Source organism: Pygocentrus nattereri, chromosome 10 (assembly GCF_015220715.1).
Source record: "Pygocentrus nattereri isolate fPygNat1 chromosome 10, fPygNat1.pri, whole genome shotgun sequence".
NCBI lineage: Eukaryota > Metazoa > Chordata > Actinopteri > Characiformes > Serrasalmidae > Pygocentrus > Pygocentrus nattereri.
In genome coordinates, this window is record NC_051220.1 from 4,711,631 (window position 1) to 4,737,660 (window position 26,030).

At 38.8% G+C, this 26,030-nt stretch overlaps 1 protein-coding gene across 1 annotated transcript; it reads right to left on the reverse strand.

Moving 5' to 3' along the window:
• Nucleotides 1–4,418: 4,418 nt before the first annotated feature.
• Nucleotides 4,419–8,525, reverse strand: LOC108430196 (myelin and lymphocyte protein-like). The gene is made up of 4 exons (XM_017702528.2): nucleotides 8,324–8,525; nucleotides 6,176–6,340; nucleotides 5,204–5,344; nucleotides 4,419–4,773 (listed from the first exon to the last, which is right to left on the reverse strand). The coding sequence occupies exons 1-4, from the start codon at nucleotides 8,408–8,410 to the stop codon at nucleotides 4,699–4,701; spliced, it is 468 nt and encodes a 155-aa protein (XP_017558017.1). The 5' UTR covers nucleotides 8,411–8,525; the 3' UTR covers nucleotides 4,419–4,698.
• Nucleotides 8,526–26,030: the final 17,505 nt, after the last annotated feature.

Consider the following 26,030-nt stretch of genomic DNA (forward strand, 5'->3'; position numbering starts at 1 on the left):
TTGTTATACCTATATAATGCAATATTTATCCTCAAAAATGTTTTGCATTTTTCAGAGGTTTTAAAAAAGAATTTTTGCAGCTCTATAAGATAAGATCCCAATCCTTCCATGGGGAGTAAAACTGCCTGCACTCTCAGGAATGAGGAAAGTGGGTAGCACTGAAGTGATGAAATGCATTGTTACCCCCAAAGCTTGTAACCTAAGGTAAACAGTATGCTATAAGATTATAGGCAGCCCATTTTGTTTAAGATGGATATAAAAGCGCAGTGTTGGGAGAATATTGTACTGATGCAATAGTGATAGTGCTATCTGCTCCATCCTCATGGCAATCTCTGATTTGAAGCCCCAGCACAGTATTTTTCTTCCTTACTCACAGTGTTAGCAGTGAGTATGTGCTGGTCTTCATACGTCGGCTTAAGGCACTGCAGAGCTTAGAGTGATCACTATATTTTCAACTTTTTTGTATAATGCCTCCTAATCACCGTTTAGGAATGACTTTTTATTTGGTGTGATCCTCACATCACAGATAATACTAACTGACTATAGCAAATCATAAGCTGCCTCGTATTGCATATTTATGAACTGTGAAATCAGCAGATTCTCCATGTATACAAGCTCAGCATTGCACAGCATTAGTAGCGTTATAGCTGCTAGGAGATGCAGGCATTTACCGATACTCAGTTTTTGGATGTAAGAGGCAGAACCATTACTACAGTGCCTTGCGAAAGTATTCACCCCCCTTGGCTTTTTGCCTATTGTGTTACATTACATCCTGTATTTCAATGTTTTTTTAATCTGAATTGTCTGTGATGCATCTGTACAAAATAGTCTAAGTTGGTGAAGTGAAATGAGAAAAAAAAAAAAAATATATATATATATATATATAAAAAATGAAATTTGGCATGTGCATATGTATTCACCCCCTTTGCTGTGAAGCCCCAAAAAGTTCTGGTGCAACTGATTACCTTCAGAAGTCACTGAGGCATTGTTACTACTGCACCATTTGAGGTGGAATGAGAGAATTTTAATAAGAAGCCTGAGGCACAAAATAACTGCTGCACCATTTAAGGTGGAACAGAAAAATTCAAATAAGAAGTCTGAGGTGCCAGGCTGTAACTGCTGCAGCATTTAAGGTGGAATGGGAAAATTCAAATAAGAAGTCTGAGGTGCCATGCTGTAACTGCTCCAGCATTTAAGGTGGAATGGGAAAATTCAAATAAGAAGTCTGAGGTGCCAGGCTGTAACTGCTGCAGCATTTAAGGTGGAACAGAAAAATTCAAATAAGAATCTGAGGTGCCATGCTGTAACTGCTGCAGCATTTAAGGTGGAACGGGAAAATTCAGATAAGAAGTCTGAGGTGCCATGCTGTAACTGCTGCAGCATTTAAGGTGGAACGGGAAAATTCAAATAAAACGCTTCAGGCACCAGAATGAAACTACTACACTATTTACAGTGGAATGGAAAAATAGGTAGCTTTAGGTTCCAGAATGTAACTGCTGCAACATTGTAAGGTGGAACAAGAAAAGAACAAAAAGCCTCGGGCATCAGAATGTAACTGTAACTGAAAATTTGAATAAGAAACTGCGGAGTAAGAAGAAGACTTCAGTTTCCTGTTGGCAATAGAGTTGAAATGCAAAACCTTCAAAACATAAATCTGACCCCAAACAGCACTGCTGAGGAGCTGCTACAAGGCTGTGATTTCCAAGTTCTTGTTCAGAATCTCCCCCTTCACGTATAGCTGAAAATAGAGTAAGGCGGCAGTGATTCAATTTGATTTCCAGCCTGTGTTGTACTGACTAACTGGGCAGTTACGTATATAACAGATGCTGTCAATCTGTTATAAATGTAATGGCGGGGTCCACACTCACACAGCAGAATGCTAAAAGGCGACAGGGGAAAAAACATATAAAACATTCCTTTTAATGTTGTTTTTTGGGGAAGGTAACTGAAATAAAAATAAATCAAACATTTTTTTACATATTTAAAAAAATACCTGTGAGGGACTTTAATTCTCACTCTGATTCTTTGTAGATATGCTCTGATGGGCTTCTAGCACTTCAAGTGAAAACCGGTCACTTCTAATATTGGGTGGTAAGTGTCTGTGAACTGCCATCTTCAGTTCTCTTCACAAATGTTTAGTGGGGTTTGGCGGGGCCACTCAAAGACATTCATAGACCTGCTCCGAAGACATTTCAGTGTTGTTCTGGCGGTATGCTTTGGGTTATTGCTGTGTTGAAAGGTAAACTGTTGTCCCAGTGCATACATCCTTTTTCAAGGATGCTCCTGTGTTTGGCTGCATTCATCTGCCCTTCAATTCTTACCATTCTTCCTTTCCCTGCCTAGCACCCACATAATATGATGCTGCCACCACCATGTTTCACTGTTAGAATGGTAACAGCCAGGTGATGTGCAGTGCCTGTTTTTCACCAGGTGTAATGCTTGCTCTTCTGGCCAAAACGTATATTTTTTGTCTCATCAGACCAGAAAATCTTTTTCTTCAGCATTTAACAAACTCCAAGAGCACAGTCATATAATCGTCTTATATATATTTGTCTTGTTGTGTGTGTGTGTGTGTGTGTAAAGAAAGCTGCATAGTTAGATATAGATATCTTTTTTTATTTGAACTCAAGGAGCTTCTCACATTACTAGCAAGACATGAAAAACATTTTTTTTTAAACAGGCACTTGAACAGACATCATGAAATGCCTAGGCCAGTGGTAATCCTACATGTGACACTGTTAGACACTTCTAACCACTAGTTACACTACAAAGCCCACCTTCCTCAGACGCAGTTACTCTAAGGGGGCAGTCGTGGGCTGGAGGTTAGGGACCGAGCCCTGTGACCAGAAGGTTGCCGGTTTGATCCCCTTGGCTGACAGTCCATGACTGGCAGCCCTGGGTGCCGTGGACAGGGCCGCCCACTGCTCTGGGCAAGTGTGCTCACTGCCCCCTAGTGTGTGTGTTCAGTAGTGTGCATGAATGTGGGTGTTTCACTGCACGGATGGGTTAGATGTGGCGGTCTAATTTCACAGTGTGGAAACATGGTTGCCAAAATGGTTCTAAATTCTAAGCAATACAGCTGCACTAATATCACCAACGATTGTCCTTCTTAAGGCTGATTTATGCTCAGCGTTAAATACATATATGAATGGAGCGTTCTGTTTGTTTAGTCCGTATTTGTACACGTTCTCTGGAAGCTTACAGATGGACAAAACGGAGCAGTACCACCAGTAGCCGTGGGAGACGATGGCATCTTCTATAATCATATTATTGAAAAGAATTCTCCTTCCTTCATGTCACAGAGTATTTAACAGAGACCGTCACAGTCTACACTGGTGCCTCTTTCATCCTTTCATAGCCGGTGCGCTATTACGACTTCCTCCACTCCATGTTAATCGTTGTCAGGAACTTTTTACTTGGACTGTCCTCTAGTGGATGTACCACATAACATCCATGCCAATGTAAAGGAAGTATGGCAATATGTGGGCAGTGGTGGTTACATTGTTTGAAATGGTTGAAATGGAATGAGCCACTTTGCATGGCTGCAGGTTAACAATGTTAAGGCCTTTGTACAAAATTTCAGATTTTAGTCTTAATCCTTCAATTAATGCTCATGTTTAGATGACTATCAGATGGACTTCACTCACTTGTTTTTGAAAATATTATATGTAGGGATTTTTTGCCTTGAAAGAGAAATTAATACAAAATAGAAGCATAGTGGTCTGCATTGGAAGGACGAGGTAACTACTTTCAGGTGCGTACCCCCATAGCCCTTCCTGTGTCCGGCAGAAAACTAAGATCACATCCAGCATCGCATGTAATGCAATCACTTACACATACGTGAAGTATGTAGCGTATTTTTTTGGTTACGATTGCTTCATCCCAACGGGAGTAACAACAGAATATTTGAGGCCTCTACCTATATATATTATACTCCTATTTACAATACTATTTAATTTGGAATTCTTTGCCTACTCAGATGAGTCAGGCTTTGACGCAATGTTTATTTCAGTAGCGCTTTTAGAAATTATATTTAGAAATAGAAATTACTATTATTATTGATATAATTATCCTGTTGAAAAAAATACAATTTTCAAGCCAAATTTTTCAAATAAGGTCAAATAAATGTATAAAATATTTTTATTTATTACATAATCCTCCAGATTGAACATACAAAACACCAGTGGTTTCTACCGAATACATATCATTTTTCACACAGTTCTAGTCAAAGTTGAAATATAAAGTCAAGACATATTTACAGGCCTTTAACGAAATGACACTGGGCCAAAAGAAACTCCATCAACTCATAATAGACCTAGAAATGCTGCATGGGGAAAACATCGAACATAGACGTCTGAGAAGGTCCAGGAATTTTATATGGGTCAGCTCAACCATCTGATTCTCAATTTTGGTTTCAGTAAATTATCAGCTGTGTTGGTTTATTTATTGATGGGGTGGTACTTGAGGGACCAGTTAAAGTGACGGGAATGGTTGGCAGGATGAGTCAGCCTTTCAGATGGGGTTTTGCAGGGCCATCCCTGACATGGACACAGTTTCCAGTTTATGTTTGAGGGGACTGTATGGTATTGAGATGGGGTGGTGGCCAGATTGTCTTTCGGGAGCTGGAGATTGTTGCCACATCATCTTCTTTCATGTTCTTTCATATGGCCTGCTGGCTGGTTTGGTGCTTTAGCAGCTTCAGGAGGATTTCCATCGAAGAGCAGATAGGATAGCATGGATGAAGTACAGCAGTGTGACCACGTGAGCCATCACCTAGACATACAGCAAGGAAGCATGCAGGTAAACAACATATATGCATATGTGCAGTCAACCCAGGCCACTGAGTGAGGTCACTGCATTGAATTCAGCTTGTTCTCATCTACATTCCACTTGCATGTTTCTTATCGCTGTTGTCGGAAGAAAACCTTGTATCTCCCAAATTGTAACTTTACAGGAGAAAGAAAAAAACATACTTTACTTTTAATGCAAATCAGTGGAACCAGACTTTTTTCCAAGTCATTTTGGGTAATTTCTTTTGGTCCATTCATCATGAAACTTACAGACAATGTGAAGGGTAGCAGATATTTTCAGATTATGCCAAAAACGTACAAAAAGATTACATCCAAAATGCAGACATGAGGTTTTCTTCCAACAGCAGCGTTATGTAATGGTGTACAGGATCTGAAATGGAAGTATTTCTCACCACAGCAGAGATGTCCTCTTGATAGACCTTGAAAATAATGGGACTTGCACTAGCACCCATTCCAAGGATGATTGTGATGTAAGCCAACACTACTGAAGCGCTCAAATAGAAGACCACTGCGATGAAATGATATGCAACGTCCTGGAAAAGAGCAGGAGAAGGAGATGATCTTTCATATTTCAGTGTTCCAGTGCCCTTCAGCTAATTATCTGTAACTGATCTTGTGGACGATTCACATTTTCTAATATCTACAACTTAATCTGCATGTTATGCTGGACAGAAACTTTTCTTTTCCACTCTGAATTCCTTTTGACTGACTTGAAGTGTTGGTTCTGTTAAAATACAGATTTGCAGAATTTACACACCCGAATGAAGTCAGTCAGCCAAAATATAGTCTAAAATGTTTTAGTACAGTGTCAGAATCCACATAATCAAGTTTTTTGATATAGTTGAATAATAAAGCTTGCTTGAGATTACTTAATATGGTTTGACACAAGTGTGGGGAGTTTGCACATTTGTAACTGATAACAGTAATTTTCCATTACTAGCCTTGTAGCTCCAGTGCAAAATTAAAGAAGCAAACTTAGTACTCCAGATTTAAATCAGATTTAAGAGTCAGATTTAAATTTTGGCTGATTTTTGTACATTTTTGCCATTTTGGCAGAACCATTACTTTAATAGAACCACCTTTGTCGTGTCAGATGTAAACATTGACCATTATGAAAGCAAACTTTTTATCCTCAGTCCTACCAAATACCTCTGTAATGTTTTTAGTCTTTAAAGGCCCCATCACTGCCCATTTAATTTGTCGCTTAAAAGAATTAGTAACTATTTTGTATACTGAATCACATTCATTAAAGACATCCTTAAATATATACAGACCTGAGGCCAAATGTCACTAGAGTTTTAGAGTCCTGTCTTTATATTTGGTTTAATTTAATTTGTCTTTCTATTTGGTTTAAATTTAATTACCAGGCCAGGCCAAATGCTGCCCTGGTTCGCCCCACAGAGGAAAATGAAGAACCACAGGGTGGTGAAGACGAAGCAGAAGACGGACACAAACATCACCCATCCTTGAGGATTTGCAGGTTCCACATAGGTGGAAGCGACCAGTGTCCAAACCAACCCGCCGAATATCTGTAAGAGTGCAATTAATGTTAAATCAACATGCTGAATACACAAACTTGCTTGCTGAATCCTACAGACAAAAGAGAAAACACAAGATATCCGGATACATATATGGAAGCATCTGGAACTCAAATTTGTAAAGGTAATTTGAATAGTTTGCATAATGCAAATTAGTTAAATTGCACAGTTAGGGGTCAAACATACACAGTTGCTAACCTTCTTAAATATCTCTTAATGTTTAAAGAGGTATTTAAGAAAGAGCTTGTTTCTGTTTCGGGGCATGTACTTAAAATTCCATGTGAACGTCACTTTGACAGCCAACTTTGTCTCAGTGCTTAACATGCCCAGTTGCCTCACTGTGTGCAATGTAACATGAAACAATGGAAAGGATGGCACTACCCACCTTCACAAATGGTGTGTTGTAGGAAATGGACTTTTTCATATATTGCTCACTGCTGTGCTAGTCAACATGTCTTTATTGAATATGTTTTATAAAAGAACATGCAGAGTCAAATAATTTTAATCTCATAGATTACAACTTGGACTTCAAATATGCTATTATACATTTGCCCAGCTATAGTGTGATCAATTGTTGTGAATTGTAATATAGATTTTGTTTGTTGTAGCATGGCCCAGTAGTTTGAGCTCAATTGATAACATTTAACTGTTTTTGTCTATAAACTATTGAACAAAAAATTTAATTTTAAGGTTTTCACTTAGAGTATTTTGGGTTATATATTACACGGAATAATTATGTTGCCACCCATCAAGTACTTATAAATTTTGAGGAAATGTTTTCTTTAACACTGCCACCAAATCTGAGCCCACTGTCTGCACACTGATCTTTTAGTAATTTAGGACAAAATCCTAAGATAAAGCAGTTTTTTTTTTAAAATTTCTAAATACTGTTGATTCAGAGACAACACATGAGCAGAGGAGAGAAAAGCCAGCTTTTCACTTAAAAAAGTTGAAGAAAAAGTAGCAAGATAAAAAAAGTGAAATATTTCATAAATATTTCATCAAACCATTTTAAAAAGTGGCAAAAAACATGAAGTCTGGAAGAAAGACTACAAGTACAGACGTAGCAAACCGTTGAAGTCAGAGTCAGAACCCAACCCAACTTGAAATTCCAGTAATATCAAGTTTCAGTTAGCAATGTGTAATATTTAAGCATCTGTGAGTATCTTAAAAAAAAAAACACCAAAAATGTTTTCGAAGTGGTGTTTCTATAAAAACTCTAAAAATTCCAACTGATGGTTAAGAATTATGTTTAACTTTTAGATGCAATACACGTATTATTATCTCTTTAGATAAAAATCTAATGATTGTAGTCATGTTTGTACAGTCTTAGACATAGGCAATGAGGTGAAACCAGCTTACAGGCAGTAAATATATGAAGGTTTTTAACCATTCATGTCATTGGATTGTCTAGTAGTAGTAAGTGCAACTTGACTTGGAGTCATATTGAAAGATGTTAAAATATTACACCATTAGTCTGACAGCCCTGATTTAGTACTATCTAGTAGACTATCACTGGTTCTTTCATCAAAATGTCCCAGCTTAACTTTACCTATATTGAAACAATGTGACAAGTACAGTTTCTCTCCAGAAATATCCTTGATACACAGCCATGAACACATATATATACAATAGCACTTTTAGATATAGATCTGTCACTGACTATGGAAGCAGGTAAAGTTTAGAGTTAAGCTGTACTGGACAGTAATACAGACACTTAAAGGTGAACCTTGTAAAGACTTTTTAATCATATTTAGAATTTTCACTAACTTGTTGAGTACTATAGGATAAAGCCCTTTTTAAGCCATGCACTCATCCAGCTTCCCAGTCCTCCATGTCCACTCAAGTGTGATCTCCAATATTTTCTCTGATCCAAGCAGTGAGTCAATAAGCATTTAATCATTTCATTTGTTGGCCAGTTTCCATGGCCCTGATACAGCTTTAATTCATTGGATGTTGTGGATCTTTACTTACGAACTCCGGTATGAAGAGAATATCAGGCAGGGTGGTGAACACATTGCAGCCAGTGGGTAGCCCATTACCAGACACTGAGGAGGCCATAATCCTAATAACAAGTAAAGCCTGTGTATGTGCGTCTGTGTTTCTTTGTCCTGGTGTTGATGCAAATCAATGTGACTGCTTGCCTGTAAATGAGTGTGCAGGTGAGCTAGGGTTCTTTTTAAAGCAGGTTCCTCTCCTCCTCCACACCTTCTCTTGTCACTGTTTCCACCCCTTTGGAACATGCTAACGAGTTTATGCAGTGATAGTAAAGCAGACTGTGTACGCATGTGCTAGTGCGCTGTAGCAAGGTGTGTCCCTCAAGTTGAAGGAACCTGTCTTCTGAAGGATGGAGGGTATGATGTTAATATTTAACTGACCAGCTCAGAAGTTCACTTACTCTATTAGTTACAGGCTCGTATATTCACTTGACCATCTCATAAAATCTGGTAAGGTAATGTGTAATCCCAGTGAACCCTTCTGTTCGTGCCTTGTTGACCCCAGCAAGTTTGTGGAAAAAGGAGAGAAAGTGTTTTTTTGGCAATAGCCAGGCTGCCTTAGTTTTTCAAGAAAAAGAAATCATAATATCTATAGTTGATTACAACATTTACACTCACCATCCTCTTTTTCAGACCTTTACCTCGTACTTCCACTCATTGACATGATGGTTAACGCTCATTTAGGTAAGTGTTTCAAATCCGTCTTTAACGTGAACAAACTGGCGTCCTGAAATGAACGTCACGTGACGTCAGCACAAACTAACGAGCAGAATGAGCTTCGCTGAGAAGATCATTAACTCTGATCAGCTCTCAGCTTCGTTATTAGAGCCAGACGAAGGAGAAAAAGGTGAGATGAGCTGCTTTTCCACCATTTACAGGCTTTAACGTCTGTTCGGCGCTGTTACCATGGTAACGCTGAATGATGAAACGCGCAGTGGAAAAAAGGCACATGAATTCTGATCTGAACATCGCATTAAGGTCACATGTCCATGAATCGGATACATATCTGATCTAGAACCACATGTGAAAGTGGTTCAGGTCGGATTTGAAAAGATCAGATTTGTGTCCACACAGCCCTGAAAACACCAGATCTGAGTCACATTAGGGCAAAAAATCTGATTTGTCCCACTTCAACCTGTGAACGTAGCCTGTGTCTTAAACCTAGTCTTCCATTCTATGTTACTGTGCCAGTATGAGTGGACTCTCACATTAAACTATCAAACGATAAAAGATAAAAAGGAGCGTACTTGTTCATTTATCAATGATTTAAAAAGTTTAACTAACCACGAATGCTTTAAAATGGTTTCATAATTTGTTACAATATTAAATTCAATATATCAAATATAATATTTAATATTATAATTAATTATATTCATAATATTTAATAATATTTACATTAATTATTACTATTAATCAGTCATATCCAATTCAGTTGTTTACATCACTAGTGTCCCCGCCCTTATGAAATGGAAATACATAGGCAGTTGTCTAAACTTCTATGCCTGAAGTCTAAAGTTAGATTAAAAATGTGTGTTAAAAGGCCTCACCCGAGAGGCACTAGTGGAGTCTCGTCATCTCAAGGCCGAAAGTGCAGACTCTGGGATGCCTTCTTCGCTGATGCTACAATATAGTAACAAAGTTTTTGTGTCTTGGCAGTCGCTGAGATGGTAACATTTATAACCAGCAGTTCAAAAGACCTGTGTTTTATCAAAGTGTGTGTTATCAATGATCCCCTCATCATTGAAGGTAGCAGCACCCATGCCTGGACTGTGTGCTTGTGGGTTATGCTTATAAGTAAATCTTGGCGGAGCACATCCAAGTAAAGCACTGTAATTAAACATGGCTTAATGACTAGGGAAGTCGTGGGCTGTAGGTTAGGGAACCAGCCTTGTGACCGGAAGTTCGCCGGTTCCATCCCCAGAGCCAACAGTACATGACTGTGGTGTCCTTGAGCAAGACACCTAACCCCCAGCTGCTCCCCAGGCACTGCGGATTGGCTGCCCACTGATCCGAGCAAGTGTGCTCACTGCCCCCTAGTGTGTGTGTGCTCACTAGAGTGTATGTGGTGTTTCACTTCATGGATTTGTTAAATGCAAAGGTGAAATTTCCCCATTGTGGGACTAATTAGGGCCTCTTAATCTAAACAGAGAAAACAAAAAAATGGTCCATGAACAAATCACATACAGTCAAAACCTTCTGACTTACTGTTCAGTAAATCCAGATTTAAGCTAATCATCCTGTCTGCAGACTCCAGTACTGATTTTTCCAGGAGATTTGCGAGGTTAGCTCCACAATGCTGCTTCACATAAAAGTGCAAAATCTTCCTCATTTAGTTACCGTAGTCAGAATTGGAGAAACTTCTGGAAGAGGTATCCAGCATCTAGAGCCCAAGAGGATAGTGACCAAACAAAGCTTTCATATATCTGGCCCTAGTATTACTGGTTGGTGAGCAATTTAGAGCACTTTTAAAGCCAACATGTGTAGCAGGAATAATACACACTCTCACATAACATTCCAGTTTTAGCTGGGAGCACACTTGGTGTTGGGACGATATACAGCTTTTTATTCAGAGTCTCTCAATTTAAAGTGTTTTAAATTAGGACGAACTATGTCTCAATTCAAAACTGTAGCCCCATCCCAACTACATCAGTGTTGTCTTGAGAAGTAACAGTCCGTAAACCAAGATTTAGCAAAAAAAAGCCTATTGAAAGATTCCACACCACTGAATTGGGTCAGTCGGCGGGTCAGTGATTGCCAAGTTACAGTCAGCTTACGTCTTAGCTAAAGTCTCTGAACTTAAGATGTCGTCAGTTCCAGTGTGAATAACAACAGAACAAACCTACACCCAGTAAAGACAACTGCACGTTAATATCCAGCACACATGCTTCAGGAAAAGAGCCTATTAACGTGCTAGTAGTCATCATGACACCTGTCCACCTTTTTGTGCGTCTTTGTATGAGATGCATCACTTTTTTGGAAATTCTTTCAAACACTTGCCTTTTCTTTCAACTCTTCATCAGGTTCCTTGCACTGAAATGTTCTACACACATCTCATACTGTTCTCTGCTTCCTCTTACAGAGCTTGCATTTTTTTTGCTTTACTAGCATACCTCTTTGTCATTCATTTACATTTCTGTATTTGCTTTATTTAGTTTGTTGTGTTTGCTGTTTTTGTAAATATGCTCTCATTCTGAAACTGATGCCTACAACACATTCCAGGAAATTTTAGGCTAGGATCATTTTGAAATGTTCAAAAAAACATCTTAAACCTCTTAAAGATCGAAGATGGATCAAGGCTCGTCTCTTTGCCGAAAATACATCAGCAAACTTTGCAACAGGTTAAAGATTTTTGTTGTTTTATCTTCGACAGTGTATAATCAAAAGATTAAGGGAATCTAGAGGAATCTATGTGTAAACAGCAAGGCTGAAAACTAGAAAAAAATGTCCCTGACTTTCAAGCCCTGAGATTAAACTGAGTTAATAATCGGCATGTTTCTGTGGTGGATATCAGCACATGAGCTCGGGAACACTTTGAAAAACTGGTCAGTAAACAAAGTCCGTAGTTATGACTGTACTATACACAGTGAATTAATGTTACAGAGTCCAAGGGCCGTATTAGAGAAAACTCCTATCTCTTTTTATTAAGTTAAGAGCTGACAGGTCAAGATAAGATTTTTCACATATTTGTATTACAGAAGCAAATCTTTTCTTAACTTACAGCATCTTTTCTTATCTCCATCCATCCTTCCATCCATCCATTCATCCATCCATCCATCCTCAACCGCTTATCCAGGTCTTGGTCGCGGTGGCAGCAGCCTAAGCAAAGATGCCCAGGCCTCCCTCTCCCCCGCCACCTCCTCTAAGGCGTTCCTAAAGACAATCAAGAGACAGTCAAGAGATATAATCCCTCCAACGTGTCCTGGGTCTTCCCTGGGGTCTCCTCAACATCGGGGCTTCATCTGGGGCTTTTAAAACGCTGTTAGAAAAAAAAACTCACAAGTCAAAGCAACGTATTCAGTGTAGATAAATGTAGCATCATTATGCTGGTTATAGTGAACTGTGCTGCATAAAACAGTAGAAACAGACGGTTAAACAGAAGTTAAGACACACTGGGGTTTATCTTAAAGTTAAGAGTTAGGATCTTTTGGCATCTCAGGATGTTCCTGTCATACTGTTTTGTGATCTAGAAATAAGATTATAGACTTAAGAACTGTTCTGTAATGGCTTCTGTCCTGACTTCAGTCTTAACTGAAGTTGCCTTGACAACAAAGCAGACCTCAGACTTACCAATTTTCGGTAATACAACCCCAAAAATGCTTCTGAATTCTTTGGACTTGAGCTCATCTGAAATGGACTGATGCACAGTGGAAAGTCTGACGAGTCCACCTTTCATATTTTTTGTATAAATAATGGAAGTCATGTTCTGTGGGCCAGAGAAGCTTCCATCCATCCCTGATCAACCATATTACTACTAGCATGAAGTTCAGAGGCGAGGGTGTGTAATGATGTAGGGGGTAACCTGCACATCTATGAAAACACCATTAACACACAGATATTTACACATTTTGGAGTAGCATATCGTTGCTGTCGGAAGAAAACCTTGTACCTCCATTTTTGGCATTTTTCAGTTTTTGACATGATTTGAAAGTACCTGTTACTCTTTACATTGTTTGTAAATTTTCTGATGAATGGCCTAAAAGAAATTAGCCAAAATTACTTGTAAAAATTCTGGTTACATTGATTTACATTGAAAGTAAAGTAGGTTTTTTCCTTCTCCTGTAAAGTTACTATTTTGGAGATACAAGATTTTCTTCTGACAGCAGTGATATGCTGCCTTTCAGACAGCGTCTTTTTTATTTTAACATGACAACTCCAAGCCTCATTCTGCATGTTTTCACAGTATGGCTGCGTAATGTGTGTCTTTTTAAGCTGGATTTTGCACCAGTAAGTGTGTTTGCTGGTATGTTGGGGCTGTACACAGGTACTTGAGTACTCAATTAACAGTTTGAGGAATTTGACTCCTAAAATGACTGTTTAGGCGCTTGCTCCAGTTCAGCAAATATACACATATAATGGAATTTTTATGTTTTATCAGGACACTAAAATATTACATATTGTTCATATTTAATACACATTGTGCTATATATCATAACTACTACTGTAATAATACTTTCACTATTCAGTTTACACTGTAATATTGCTGCAATTCCTAGTTTTTGTCTAATAATGTCTTTAATCAATTGTGATTTTAGTTTACCTCATACCACTCACTGCCTGCTGTCATGTAAATACAACAAATCTGTGTTATATGCCAGGTAAATATGCAAATAGATATACTTTATTTGTAGTATGATACTTATGTCTATTTTTAGTTCTATTTTTTATTTTCTGCATAGTATGTGTAGGTTTATGTGCTGTCTTTCTACTGAAACACTGCAATTTCCCCTTCAGGATAAAGACGTATCTATCTATCTATCTATCTATCTATCTATCTATCTATCTATCTATCTATCTATCCATCCATCCATCCATCCATCCATCCATCCATCCATCCATCTATCGTAATCTACCTGTAAATCAATATGTGTATTGTGCTAAAACACAGGTGTGGCTTAATTGCTAACTACGCTGTCTAGTCTGGCTGATGTTAGCTTATCTAGGTTCAGAAACAGTGGGAATATATTTCTCTGACGAACTAACGTGTTGTCATGTAGGAGGAGAATAGACCTGGTATGTAAGTCTTCGTCTGCATCCAGTATTCTAAAGTTGGCTGTTCATCTGAAGAGGCAGCTCTTGCATCCAACAGGAGAACTTCTGAATTTTTTTACTACTTTTTATTTTTCAAACATGTTTTTAAATGTATTCCTTTACTTGCTACAGACTTTTTGTGCTATTGCTGTTCTTTATCCTCTTAACACCAGAGCTATCACCTAATACAGTAAGTCTCCAGCTCCAGCTTTTGGCCAAAGTACCATTTTTTTGTCAGTTTTTTGTGTTTTTTTTCCCATTCTATGTACCAAATATTAGTTGGAAGGCAGATCCCTTATGTGTGTCTGTATATGTTTACAGAGACTGAAGACTTGAGTGGCTTTTTGAAGGTTCACTCAGAAGCCAATACAGATACTGCAGATAAGCTGAATAATCACTTGAACTACCATGTAAATACACACAAAAATCAACAGCTCTCTTCCCCCCTCCCTTTCCCTCCTTCTCGCTGCTCCCAGGTGACATTGGCCTGACCGGTTCTTGGAGAAACACACCCCAGCGTGATGAGTTGTAGGATGGATCCTATGTCTTCTGACATCACAAACATCAGAACAGACAGCCTGTTGCTCATGGGAACACACTAACGCCATACCCCAGACAATGCCTGTTTGTTTCTCCAGGCTCCAGTTACCCACAGCAACATGAGATACAAATTTAAAGAGAGCTTTGTTTTACTTTTAAGTCTCCGCTGATGGTAAACGTTCACTCATCCCGCTCAGGTTCAGCTTGTGGTGTCCAATACACACATTCCGCAAAGGTTTCTAGGATTCCACAGCAGAGCCTGGGCCGTTAACTGTGAAGCTACTGACATGCTTTCAGTTGGCAGAGGTGGATGGTTTTGCCGTGATCAGGCCTGTGCAACTACCTAGTCAAGGGTACAGTTGGTATGGGTTTGATTCTGTTTCTGTTCAGATCCATGTTAGTAGTTTATTGTGTGAAACTTTACCTCAATCAACATTGACTGTTAGATTCTTAAGCAGGTTTATTAAACGGTGATCTCAGGTAGTTGGTCCAGTTCATTCTCCTCTTGAATTAGTCCTGAATTCAAACTCCTGTCACCTGTTTGAAGACTACCTACCTTATTGGATTAAAGACTAGCCATTCAGGCGTCCATGAACAGGCCTTCATAATCATGAAGGTGACATTGCAAAAGGCATTTTCTGTCAAATACTTTAACCCAACGTCTAATGTTTCACACCTGAAACTGCTTCATACAATCTAATCTGGATGCTGGCATTGAACGTTGTTCCCATAGGACTCACAGATCCAACTCATTCCACATCAGTTGACAAACACTACAGCAGTCAGTTGAAAGTTGACTTTGTTATAATTGTAAATGTGCATGAGAATATAATAAACAAATAATAAACCACATTTGACACCCTAAGTATTGCCAGAGGTGGTGGCATGTGTGAACATGGTAAGTGGTTGATGAACAGGTCGACTGTCAAGAAAGGGCACTGTTCCATATTCTCTCCCATCCCCCTCCACACTGTTATAAATAAAGGTACCATGCAGGTACATGATTTGTTAATCAAGGTACAAACTGTAAATGTTCCCTCAAAGGTACAACAGTGTTTTTAAGGTCCAATTGTGTACCTTAAATAGGTTTTTCCCAGTGGAAAAGTAGATATTTGTATCGTTTTATAAACTAATGTTTTAAAGCAGAACCATTTCATAAAAAGCCTGATGATGAGACAAGGTGTGTGGAGTCAATACATCTTAGAAAATATCGTTTCAGTGGATTTTGGTTCAGTTGTGTTCCCTAACTAAAGATACTTGGATGTACCCCTGAGGGTACCACCACAGTGACAAGAAGGGCACGGCCCCAGTGCGTGTCATACCTGTTTTTCTGAGAGATGTATGTTACTGAGATAACATATTAGCATGTAGTGCAACATGAATTGTTTTTGTATGTGTTTTGAGCAATTACTGGTCCTAAGTACAGGGAGATTCACTCGAAAGATGCCCTGAATATTTTGTTGTAACTCCTGTTAGGATGAAGCAATCTGAACCAAAACGATACGGTACATACCTTTACATATGTGTCGACTGCATTACATGCAATGCTGAAAGTGATCTCCTTTTTCTACCAGACACATGAAGGTTTATGGGGGTCTGCACCCAGAAGTTGCAAACGAAGGTTAAACGTCGCAACAATGGTTCGGTGCCTACCTCATCGCGCTGTTGCAGGGGAGTCCCAGCTTGTTCAAAGCTACATGTAGTGAGGAGGACATTGCATGTTGTTTCTTTCAAATGTCCTCACCCTAGAGAGAGTTATTACAGAATATTCGAGGCCTCTTACAAGTGAATCTCTCTCTACTTAGGAAAAACAAATACTCAGGTTGAACGTTTGACAGTAAGCCATGTTGAAGGTCTCCTGTAACATGTTTAAAGTTCCCTTCTGTCTTAGAAAAGTATGTAAAGTTCAATTGTTTTGTTTTAAAATGGCTTTTACAAAATGTCTTCAGAAATTTTGGATTCTGAGGGAAGAACTCCATGGAACCATAAGGAGGAAACACTGAGAGGAACCAAGAATAAAAAGGAGAAACTGCTTAAAAACACAAGCAAGAAATACTGAGAGGAAGCAAGATTCAAAAGGATAAACCCTAAAGAGCTTGATGAAGAAATGCCAAGAGGAATCCAGGCAGGACAGGGAGAACCCATCCTCTTCTGGGCCTCAGTGGACAGTGCAGTCAGGATACAAGTAGAATGAGATTAGTTAGAGGCCCTTGGATCATGCAGAAGAAAGATCATGATGTTAAACACTAAAAACAAGACTTTCCGAAAAAGTTGGAGGACCTGTTGAGTTGGACATGGTGTTAGATAATGAGAACTGCATGGGTGAAGAGTTCAGTGCTGAATGTAAAGCAGGATCACAACTTCCAGAAAGAGTTAAGGAGTTCATGCACTACATAGAAGTCACTTCAGAAGTAAGAAGGTAGTAAATTCATGGCCTGTTTTTGCCGCTGCACTTTGGTTACCAGAGGTTTCAGGGTTTCAACATAAATCTCAGGGATCCAGTACATAAGGTCAATTTCTGGGCCATTGTTCACCGTTTCTTAGCAACTGTCTTGTATTTAGAAGATGACACAGGACACTAGCATTCTCCTTTGTTTACTCAGCTCTTGATCCAATCTCCAATTTTCTTAATTGTTAGCTGACATATTAGCATAGAAGTGCTAATTGACTACAAAGTTTGCCAAACAGACAAAACTAAATTTCAATTATTTAATAGTAGTACTTGTACAGGCAGTGTATATCCTACAGATACTAGGGCAATGGGGTCTTATCAATGAATATCAGAGCATGGTACCTTCTTTGTGAATGATGCATGCCTTTATAGCAGAAATATATTGATTAAACTGAATAATATTACAAACACACTTTAAAAATGAAGTTTGAGAAACTTTTGGGAGTTCTTAATTTAAATTATTGTTCTTTTATGAGGAATTAAGGGTGCAAAAAACCCCACAAGTACTAAACCTATATGAATCATTGTACCAAATTCAAACTGGTCCTTCAGTTAAAAAAAAGATAAAAGTATGCTATGCTCTTTTAAAACTCAGAATATTAATGAGATAGTAAGAAACTAAATATATACAAATTCATCAGTTAAAGGGTACTTTCTGTCAGGAGGTGTCTGCCCCAACATAACCCTCCATTTGCTTTTTATTTTTTCGCTGTTGTCTTTTAAAAGAAGTTCTTTTAAAGGGACACTGTACGATTTTGAATTGTCATGAGTTTTTTTTTTTATTTAGCAAAAAGTGTTTTTTCATGTCACTACCGAAACAAAGACTTTTAGCCTGTGGACGGAGCCTTCTTTAAGGCAATTTCTGCAATTAAATAAACTTTTTCATGTTTTAATAAAAATTCAATGCAAAGATTTCATGCATGTACAGCTGCTCAAAGCTGTCATGTACTGACGAATTTTGCTCAAAATGTTATAAATCTGTCACTACCAGAACATTTGGTAAAGTTTTGGAAGTTACATAATGGAATATTCAGTCATTTAAAAGTTCAAGTTCTAATTTCTGTATTTTTGAAGCTTTTTTCAAGCATTTTTGAACCATTATTTAACAAAATGCAGATTTTTTTAATACTTGATTTGAAGCCCAGCTACATCTATTGTTTGTTTTGTGTTTTTAGCCCCCTAGCCCACCACAAACATTGCGTTTTCCCTCCCCCCAAACCAATACGGATGTGGCCAACTGTGACCATACTAGTTTTGTGAATGCCAATATTCTTTTGTTAAATATCATCCTGATATTGTACTTGTCACAATAAAAGACACACAATGGAACAAGAAGGAGTACTAAGGTCAGATGGAGAAGGGTAAACAGAAAAAAAGGCATGGCAAAAATAGAGAATAAATTGAACAGTATTCCTTTACAACCAGATACGGACTTCAGTTATAGACACAAGGAAACAAACACTGTCTGAAAGTGCCACTCAAGAGGGTGTTTGCTGGCAGAAGCCTTGTAGCCTGTATGTAGAAGTAAGGGCGAGACAACATCACTGTCTAGGATGTGTTTGTGTACGTACAGTTCTATGCAAAATGACCTGCTTTGTTGATTTTCAGAGCAAAATTAAGTCGACACATCCTCAAACTTCTGCACAATTTAATGCACAGTTGCTGAAGTTAACACATTTGCTGGGGGGGGGGGGGGTACTTAGTAAATAAACAGAACTTGTGCACTAATATTAGTAAAAAAAAATCCCATATTAAATGTGTTCTGTGAAGAGGATCTGTTCACTTATTTTCACTAATGAACCTCTGCACGACTGTATGTTCCACTCTACCCAGTTCTGTTCTAGTTAGAGAGCTTGAAAAAGAGCTCTTTTGTGTTCTCTTATACTTCTTCTTATTCTTCTTCCAGACATTTCTGCGATTAATACAGCCCGAACTGCTTAACGTACAGACTCTCTTCAAACTGTGTTTCGAAGGTCTCGGCGCTGTGGCTTGTGCTACGTATTTTTGGAGTTGATCGGATTGGTAGTTTTTAATAAAATTAAGTTTAAAAATGAAAAACCTCGCATAAGAACGAACGACGGAATGTTCAGAACTTCAGATTCGAACTGACATCAATGAAGTCACAGCAGGCCACTCAGTCCCACAGACAGCTGATCACGCAGGGAATCTGCTTTAAAATCCTTAAACCTTCACCTAGAAACTCCATTTCAGTTTTAAATGATAGAGAAACTTGTCCTTTCTGAAACCTCAAAATATCTCATCGTTTTATCAGTTAGCTTTAGAGTTATGAGCGTTTGTTTGGCACTAGGCACAGAAAACTGCCCCATTCACTCACAAGTAAATTTCTCAAAATCAGAATCGGCTTATTTCAAGATTTTCTGTGTTTAACCCGTCGTAACTCAGATATTTTCTTCTCAAAACACACAACATTACACCTAAATAATCCTCAAGGGGTCTCGCACCATCTATCCGCTTAAGCGATAGAATAAACATTTCCCGAGTTATGACTGTTTGTTCAGAGGGTGCAAATCAGACTCAAACAAGGCTTCTCCACTAAGAGCTGCATAATAACAGAGTGACTCCCCCCCCAAACACATACATCTCTCCCTCTCACACACACCACACACACACACACACACACCTACCTAAGGAGGTGTTGTTCACCTACACACAAACACACACACACTTGCAGTTCTTTTCAAGCACTCTTGCAGTTCCTTCAGGAAATACACATCTAGTTTACTTTATACTGTTTTGTGCGATTGCATTCTGTTCATTCTGTTCTATCAAATTTTATTCAGTTCATTCAGTTGCATTAGTTATTTTTATTCTGTACCATTCTATCTCATTCTGTTCCATTCAGTTCAGTTTATTTTCATTCTGTTTAATTCTATACCATTCTGTTCCATTCAATTCTAGTTTATTTTCATTCTGTACCATTATATCCCATTGTGTTCCATTCTATTCTCGTTTATTTTCATTCTGTTTAATTCTGTTCCATTCAGTTGTAGTTTATTGTCATTCTGTTTAATTCTGTTCCATTCTATTCCATTGTGTTCCATTCTATTCTCGTTTATTTTCATTGTGTTCTATTCTGTTCCTGTGTTATGTTTTTCGTTCTATTCTAGTGTATGTTCAGTCTGGTTAATTTTACTATTATTAAGTATTTGGTTGATTTAATTCCATTGTTCTCCATTCTATTCTAGTTTATTTTCATTCTTTTTAATTCTGTTCCATTATATTCCATTGTGTTCCATTTCAGTTCATTCTATTTGAGTGTATTTTTGTTCTGTTTGATTCTATTTATGCTCATTTTATTTGGCTCATTTAACTCCATTGTGCTCCGTTCTATTCTAATTTTATTCTGTTTCATTCTTTTCAGTTCTGTTCCATTGTAAATGTGTGTGTGTGTGTGTGTGTGTGTGTGTGTGTGTGTGTGTGTGTGTATGTGTGTCTTGTTTGTGTGTGTGTGATGTACGTGTTTTCTTTGGGCTCCAACACTTTTCTGTCACCACGGCAGCCGGCCACCCGAGCAGGTTGACTTACTGGCTCTGGTTTCCTGAGCCACTATGAAATACGACGCCTCCTGGAATCCCTCCCCACTACACCGGTTCTGCCCGAGACAAAATGTGGGCCTGAGACAGTGGCTAGGAACTAGACAAGCGTGCCCACAACCCAACTTACACACTCATGCTGATGTCCTACATCAGCCGAGTAGCAACCTACAACATAGTCCACATCACTGTTATCTAATATGGGATTGTCCAGTGCTTGCTATCGTTTACACACTTACAACAGCACAGCCTACATGAACTAAAGGGGTATCTGTTAGCAAATACGACCTCTTTGACTTCCTAAGTGCCCTGGAGGCAGATAAGATCACTGACTGATTAAGATACCGTAGGGCCAGCAATGCGTAAACAGACATACTGTAAAGAAATGCTTAGTCAACCTAAAAAAAATGACCTTTTGTGGAAAGAAGCAGTTGAATTGGCCTTATTCAACTCAAATAAAAGCAAAGTACAATAGTGCTTAAGATGAATAACAAGAGATTGATCGATTTTATATATATATATATAGCTATTATAGACATTACACTTTATATAAGGGATGAATATTTACGGCATTTGGCAGACGCTCTTAATAAAGAGCAACTTACAATTTGATCATTTTACACATATAGGCATCGTTAGGAGTCTTGCCCAAGTGATACTTTTTTGATCCCACAACCGGGGAAATTCCACCTCCGCATTTAACCCATCCGTGAAGTGAAACACCACATACACACTAGTGAACACACACACTAGGGGGCAGTGATCACACTTGCCCGGAACGGTGGGCAGCCCTATCCACGGCGCCCGGGGAGCAGTTATAGGACTGGTATAGTGTGGTTGCGTACCCAGGCAGGGGATTGAACCCCAGTCTAGAGTGTAGGAGGCTGAGGTGTTAACCGCTACACCATGTAATTACTGTAATATTTTATCAGGCAGTTATTAGGTTGTGTACACTATTTACCACAATTAGAGGTGCCAAGGTTAACGTGTTAACTATTTTTTTAACGGGTCTTTGATACGACACTGCGACTGTCACTGCGACAGATACAGTTTTAACTGGCAAATCCCATCAATTATTTACAGCCACTACAGTGCTTTGCCTCTGTTTATCAGCAAATTACATTATGTACGTAGTATCACTCACAGACAAAACATTATCAGTTATCATTACGTTATCAGTAATTGAACAGAATACGCTAGTCAGTGCTCAGGAGAGACAAACTAGCAAACAGCAGTTCTCAAAACAAGATGTAACATCGGCGTGAGAGCAAGAAGCTACAATTGCGGTTAAACTATTTTTACACACACTGTAAATTTGGTAAACATAAACACGATAAATATATTGGATGCTCTCGGACCAAAACCTTGTATCTCCATTTTTGGTGTTTTTCGGTTTGTGACATCATTTGAAAATGCCTTTCTATTTTGTGTAAATTTCATGAAGACATAATAAAAATCGGAAACTGCTTTTGTTTCCATGTTCACCGTCGCACAACTGTCCTGTTCAGCTTCATGCAAAGCCTGTTTACATGATAGAAATCTGTTGCTGAATTATTCCGTGTCGTAAATTCATTTTAATGAAGCTTATTTTGCCCCATACAGCTATAACAAAACTCACTACTTTATAAACGAAAGAAAACTGTATTTTTCATCACATTCGAGCATTTTTTTCTGGTAGCCCTGTTATTGTGGGTTATAATCTCTGAAAGTAGTGAGACGTGTGTCCTGACAGCCTTCACTGCATAATTAGCATTCTACTCGAATAACAACGATATATATATTTTATGGCCAATTTTTATAGGACGGGCTGTTTGCTTTCTGGGAAGGATTTCCATGGAGTGGGTAGGGCTGGAATTCTATCGACTGGTTTCTACAACAAGAATGTTGCAGGACTGGTTCTGTTTTATTTCTCTATAAACACTGAAAGCAGCAGGAAAAAAGTTTTTTTTTTCAGGTCACAACCTAGACCTCATTCTTCCCCGGTCTCCTGTTGGCTGCTGGTCACCTCCTCCTTTATTCAAGGCATATTCTGTTCCGTTCTATTTTGTTTTGTTCCATTGTGTCCTATTTTCCTCTGTTCTATCCACTGTGGAATCCATGGAATCTTTTTTATTATATTCCGTTCACATTTTTTTCGGTTCCATTGTAGTCCTGTGTATGTCTTCCCTTCCACTTCCTGTTGTGGCCTCATTACATTATTCCACAACCCAATTAAACTGGACACTGCTTTCTCTCCTTTTGAGTATTTCTCTGTGGTTGGCCTTCGGTTAAACGTTTTTCCAGCAGTAATTTTAGTCTGCATAACCTGTTTAAAACTGCCCAAAAAGAGCAGGTGCCACACCCACTGATAGATGGTTTAGAGTCTGCCTCTTTATTTCAGACTGTTTGGCCTGGATTTTCTTTATCCTTGCATGTTAGAGCATGATATACTCTGTATTTGTTTACAAAGAGCAGAGGAACTCAAATCCGGTACTGGATACTATAATCATGGTTCTTAATTGAATGTTCAATGAGCTGCTTGTTCACTTTCTCATGACACCAGACTCATAGCCAGAGAAGTATTGAAATTAGAGCTGGGAATAGTACAATATTGCTGTTGTCGGAACAAAACCTGGTATCTCCATTTTTGTCATTTTTCAGCTTTTATCATAACTTGAAAATGCCCGTTGCCCTTTACGTCGTCTGAATTTCACGATGCGTGGACCAAAAGAAACGGTCCGAAATGACTTGTAAAAATTCTGGTTCCATTGACTTCCATTAAAAGTGAAGTAGGTTTTATCCTTCTCCTGTAAACTTACAATTTTGGAGATACGAGGTTTTCATCCGACAACAGAGATCTACAACAGTGCTTCTCAATTGTAGCACATGTGCACAAGAGCAAAAGAAAAGACTAACGTGTGATTAAGAATAGGTGATATTAATCTGAACCTACTATAATCTTGTGTAGAAAACTTGCAAAGCAGCAAGTGGTAATACTGACCATCATAGCTGTTAATAATATTCTCTATGTATGCCACTCAAACCTCCGCCTAAAAACCAACACAGATTAACAATGGCTTGGGAACAGAGCCTTTTCCCGACTCTTTCACATGGTCAAGCCAAAAGCAAACACTCAGGCAACTCAGGCTTTGTCTGGCAGAGTAGCGTTAGCACGCCCAAGGAATAAAAGTGTTTCTTTGTTTCCTCGAGTCTTTTTTTTTTTTTTTTTAAAACCTGATGGACGATTTAAAGCCTTAAATGTTATTGGCTGTAGTCACAGTTGCTGCAGAAACACTGAAACCCTGTGTACACAGTTTTCACCTAAAAGGTTTGGTGTCCAATGTTGCTTCATTACCTTGGCACTGGAGTTATGAGGCTAATCCCAGTTTCTGAGGCGTACCTGTGGGTTATATCCTTAGGTCTGTTCTAGCCTAGTATTGACTGGACTTTCAGCCCAGATCTAGCCCACACACTGTAAAGTGAGTAGAGATAACGAATCTGGCCCAAATCTGGCCCAACTACATTGCTTGTCTACAACATCCATGCTGGAATTGGCCTACAATTATAGACATGAGGCAAAACCATATGTAGCTCTATGGCATCTGGCCCTATTGTGGCCTGCATGCCTAACATCTACCTAGTAGTCAACTAACAATTGTGGACAAAAAGCCAGAATTGGCCCATTGCTATCTGGGATGTAGCTAACAATAATAATATCGACTTATACCAGACTGCCTGAATCGGATGTAAAATCGGAATCTTAAACAGGCATGCATATTGTTCCTGAGACCACAGAAGTATTTGGACAGGTTTAGCTTTACATGGATATGTGGGGTAGTTACGTATTTATTGCCAGTGTTTCTCGGTAGTTGTATTCCCATGTCAGTAATTTTACGGACTGCCGCATCTTTTACTTACTTCAAAGCATTGAAACATAAAATGACAGAAAGAAGGTCAAACATTGACTGAATTCCCAAGCTAATCACAATACTAATGATACATGGCATTGCCTAAAGACAACTAGCTAGATGGCAAACAAAATAATGGCTAAATTCAAGTGGCCACTCCTGTCTCTATAATTCATACCAAGATTTCTTATACTGTGCAAATTGGTCATCACAGGTGACTTTCGGTAACATTACATTAGCCCACATCCCCATGGAAACCTAATCCTGTCCAAATAATACTTAAGACAGGATGGTATCCATTCAAAGTGCACATTCAAAGTTCAGGCTTCAACATACTACTAAGTTACTACTGCTTTTGTGTTTGTGGTCTGATGAGCTTTTAACATTACATTACACTTTGTTCGCCACATTAGTCTCATAGAAACAGTCCAAAACGTAATGACTCGTTTTGGGGAGAGGGGAAAAGTGTGTAAATGTGATTTTCACCAACCTATTTCTTGGTAACCTTGGTATTTTGGCTCTTGTGAAAACAAGTATTAGTCACTCTGCTTAAAAGCTTAACCGTTGTGGCTGCTCTACCAGTTTTTGGGACTACAGCAGTAGGAGCTTTGTAGCAGTAATGCTTCAAGGCTGCACCCACTGGGACCTCCTGTTTGTAGCATACAGTTAGACCAGTATTAGGATGGATGAGGCTGCATTGGGCAGTTGTTTGCCTTTGATGACAAATGTACCAGCTGAACTATATTTCTGATGTAATTCGTTATGATGTACGAGGGTGTGTTTGGGTGTTGCAACGTTGTTCTTCCAGTCCTGGTGATTTGACAGTATTCATACAGCTTCACACGCCTTGTCCTTTAATGTCCCTCTGTGGGATCCTTTGGGCGAGGTGTGTGTGAAATAATGCAAGGTGTATGCGATGCTTTATAGGAATGGAATGTGTGGAAAAAGAAAAAAGAAAAAAAAAAGGTGTATGTGCAGGAAGGCTGCATGTGTGCGAACGAAGGAGGAGTGAAAGATGAGTGTTACAGTGGAGGGAGGCGCAGTAGGAGATGTAGGTGTGGCGTTGGGGTGGGAGTTAAAAATAGGCCGTTATTTAAGTGGCTCTGATTCTCCTTCACTTCAGTGCTTTTACAGGAGGGAAGTGAACATTCCTGTTACACACCCACATGATTGGTTTAACCTTACATTGCGGTTTTCTCCACTAAAGGCCCTTGACAAACTGTACCAGTCGATAAACTGCAAGGGCATTGATGGGTGCCTTGATAAGAGGAAATTTAAATCAAGAGTTGGCAAAAATTCAGACTTACATAATTGTCCCCATTGCTTAATTCTAGTCCATCAGCCAAGACACGGTTTGGTGTCTGAAGTTTGCTTCTTCAGTTCTGCACTGGAGCTTCAGAGTTAATGTAGCCAACAAGCAATGGAAACTTATACAATCCTGACTGCATTGTCCAAACTGCCTAAATCAAGCTGCCTGACTCAAACTGTGTCGTCATCTCAAAA

Coding starts and splice junctions, on each gene's coding strand:
- LOC108430196 (XM_017702528.2), bottom strand. CDS start 8,410: ATGGCCTCCTCAGTGTCTGGTAATGGGCTACCCACTGGCTGCAATGTG. Junction 6,341..8,323: donor TTCTCTTCATACCGGAGTTC/GTAAGTAAAGAT, acceptor GCACTCTTACAG/ATATTCGGCGGGTTGGTTTG. Junction 5,345..6,175: donor GCAGCATTTGGCCTGGCCTG/GTAATTAAATTT, acceptor GCTCTTTTCCAG/GACGTTGCATATCATTTCAT.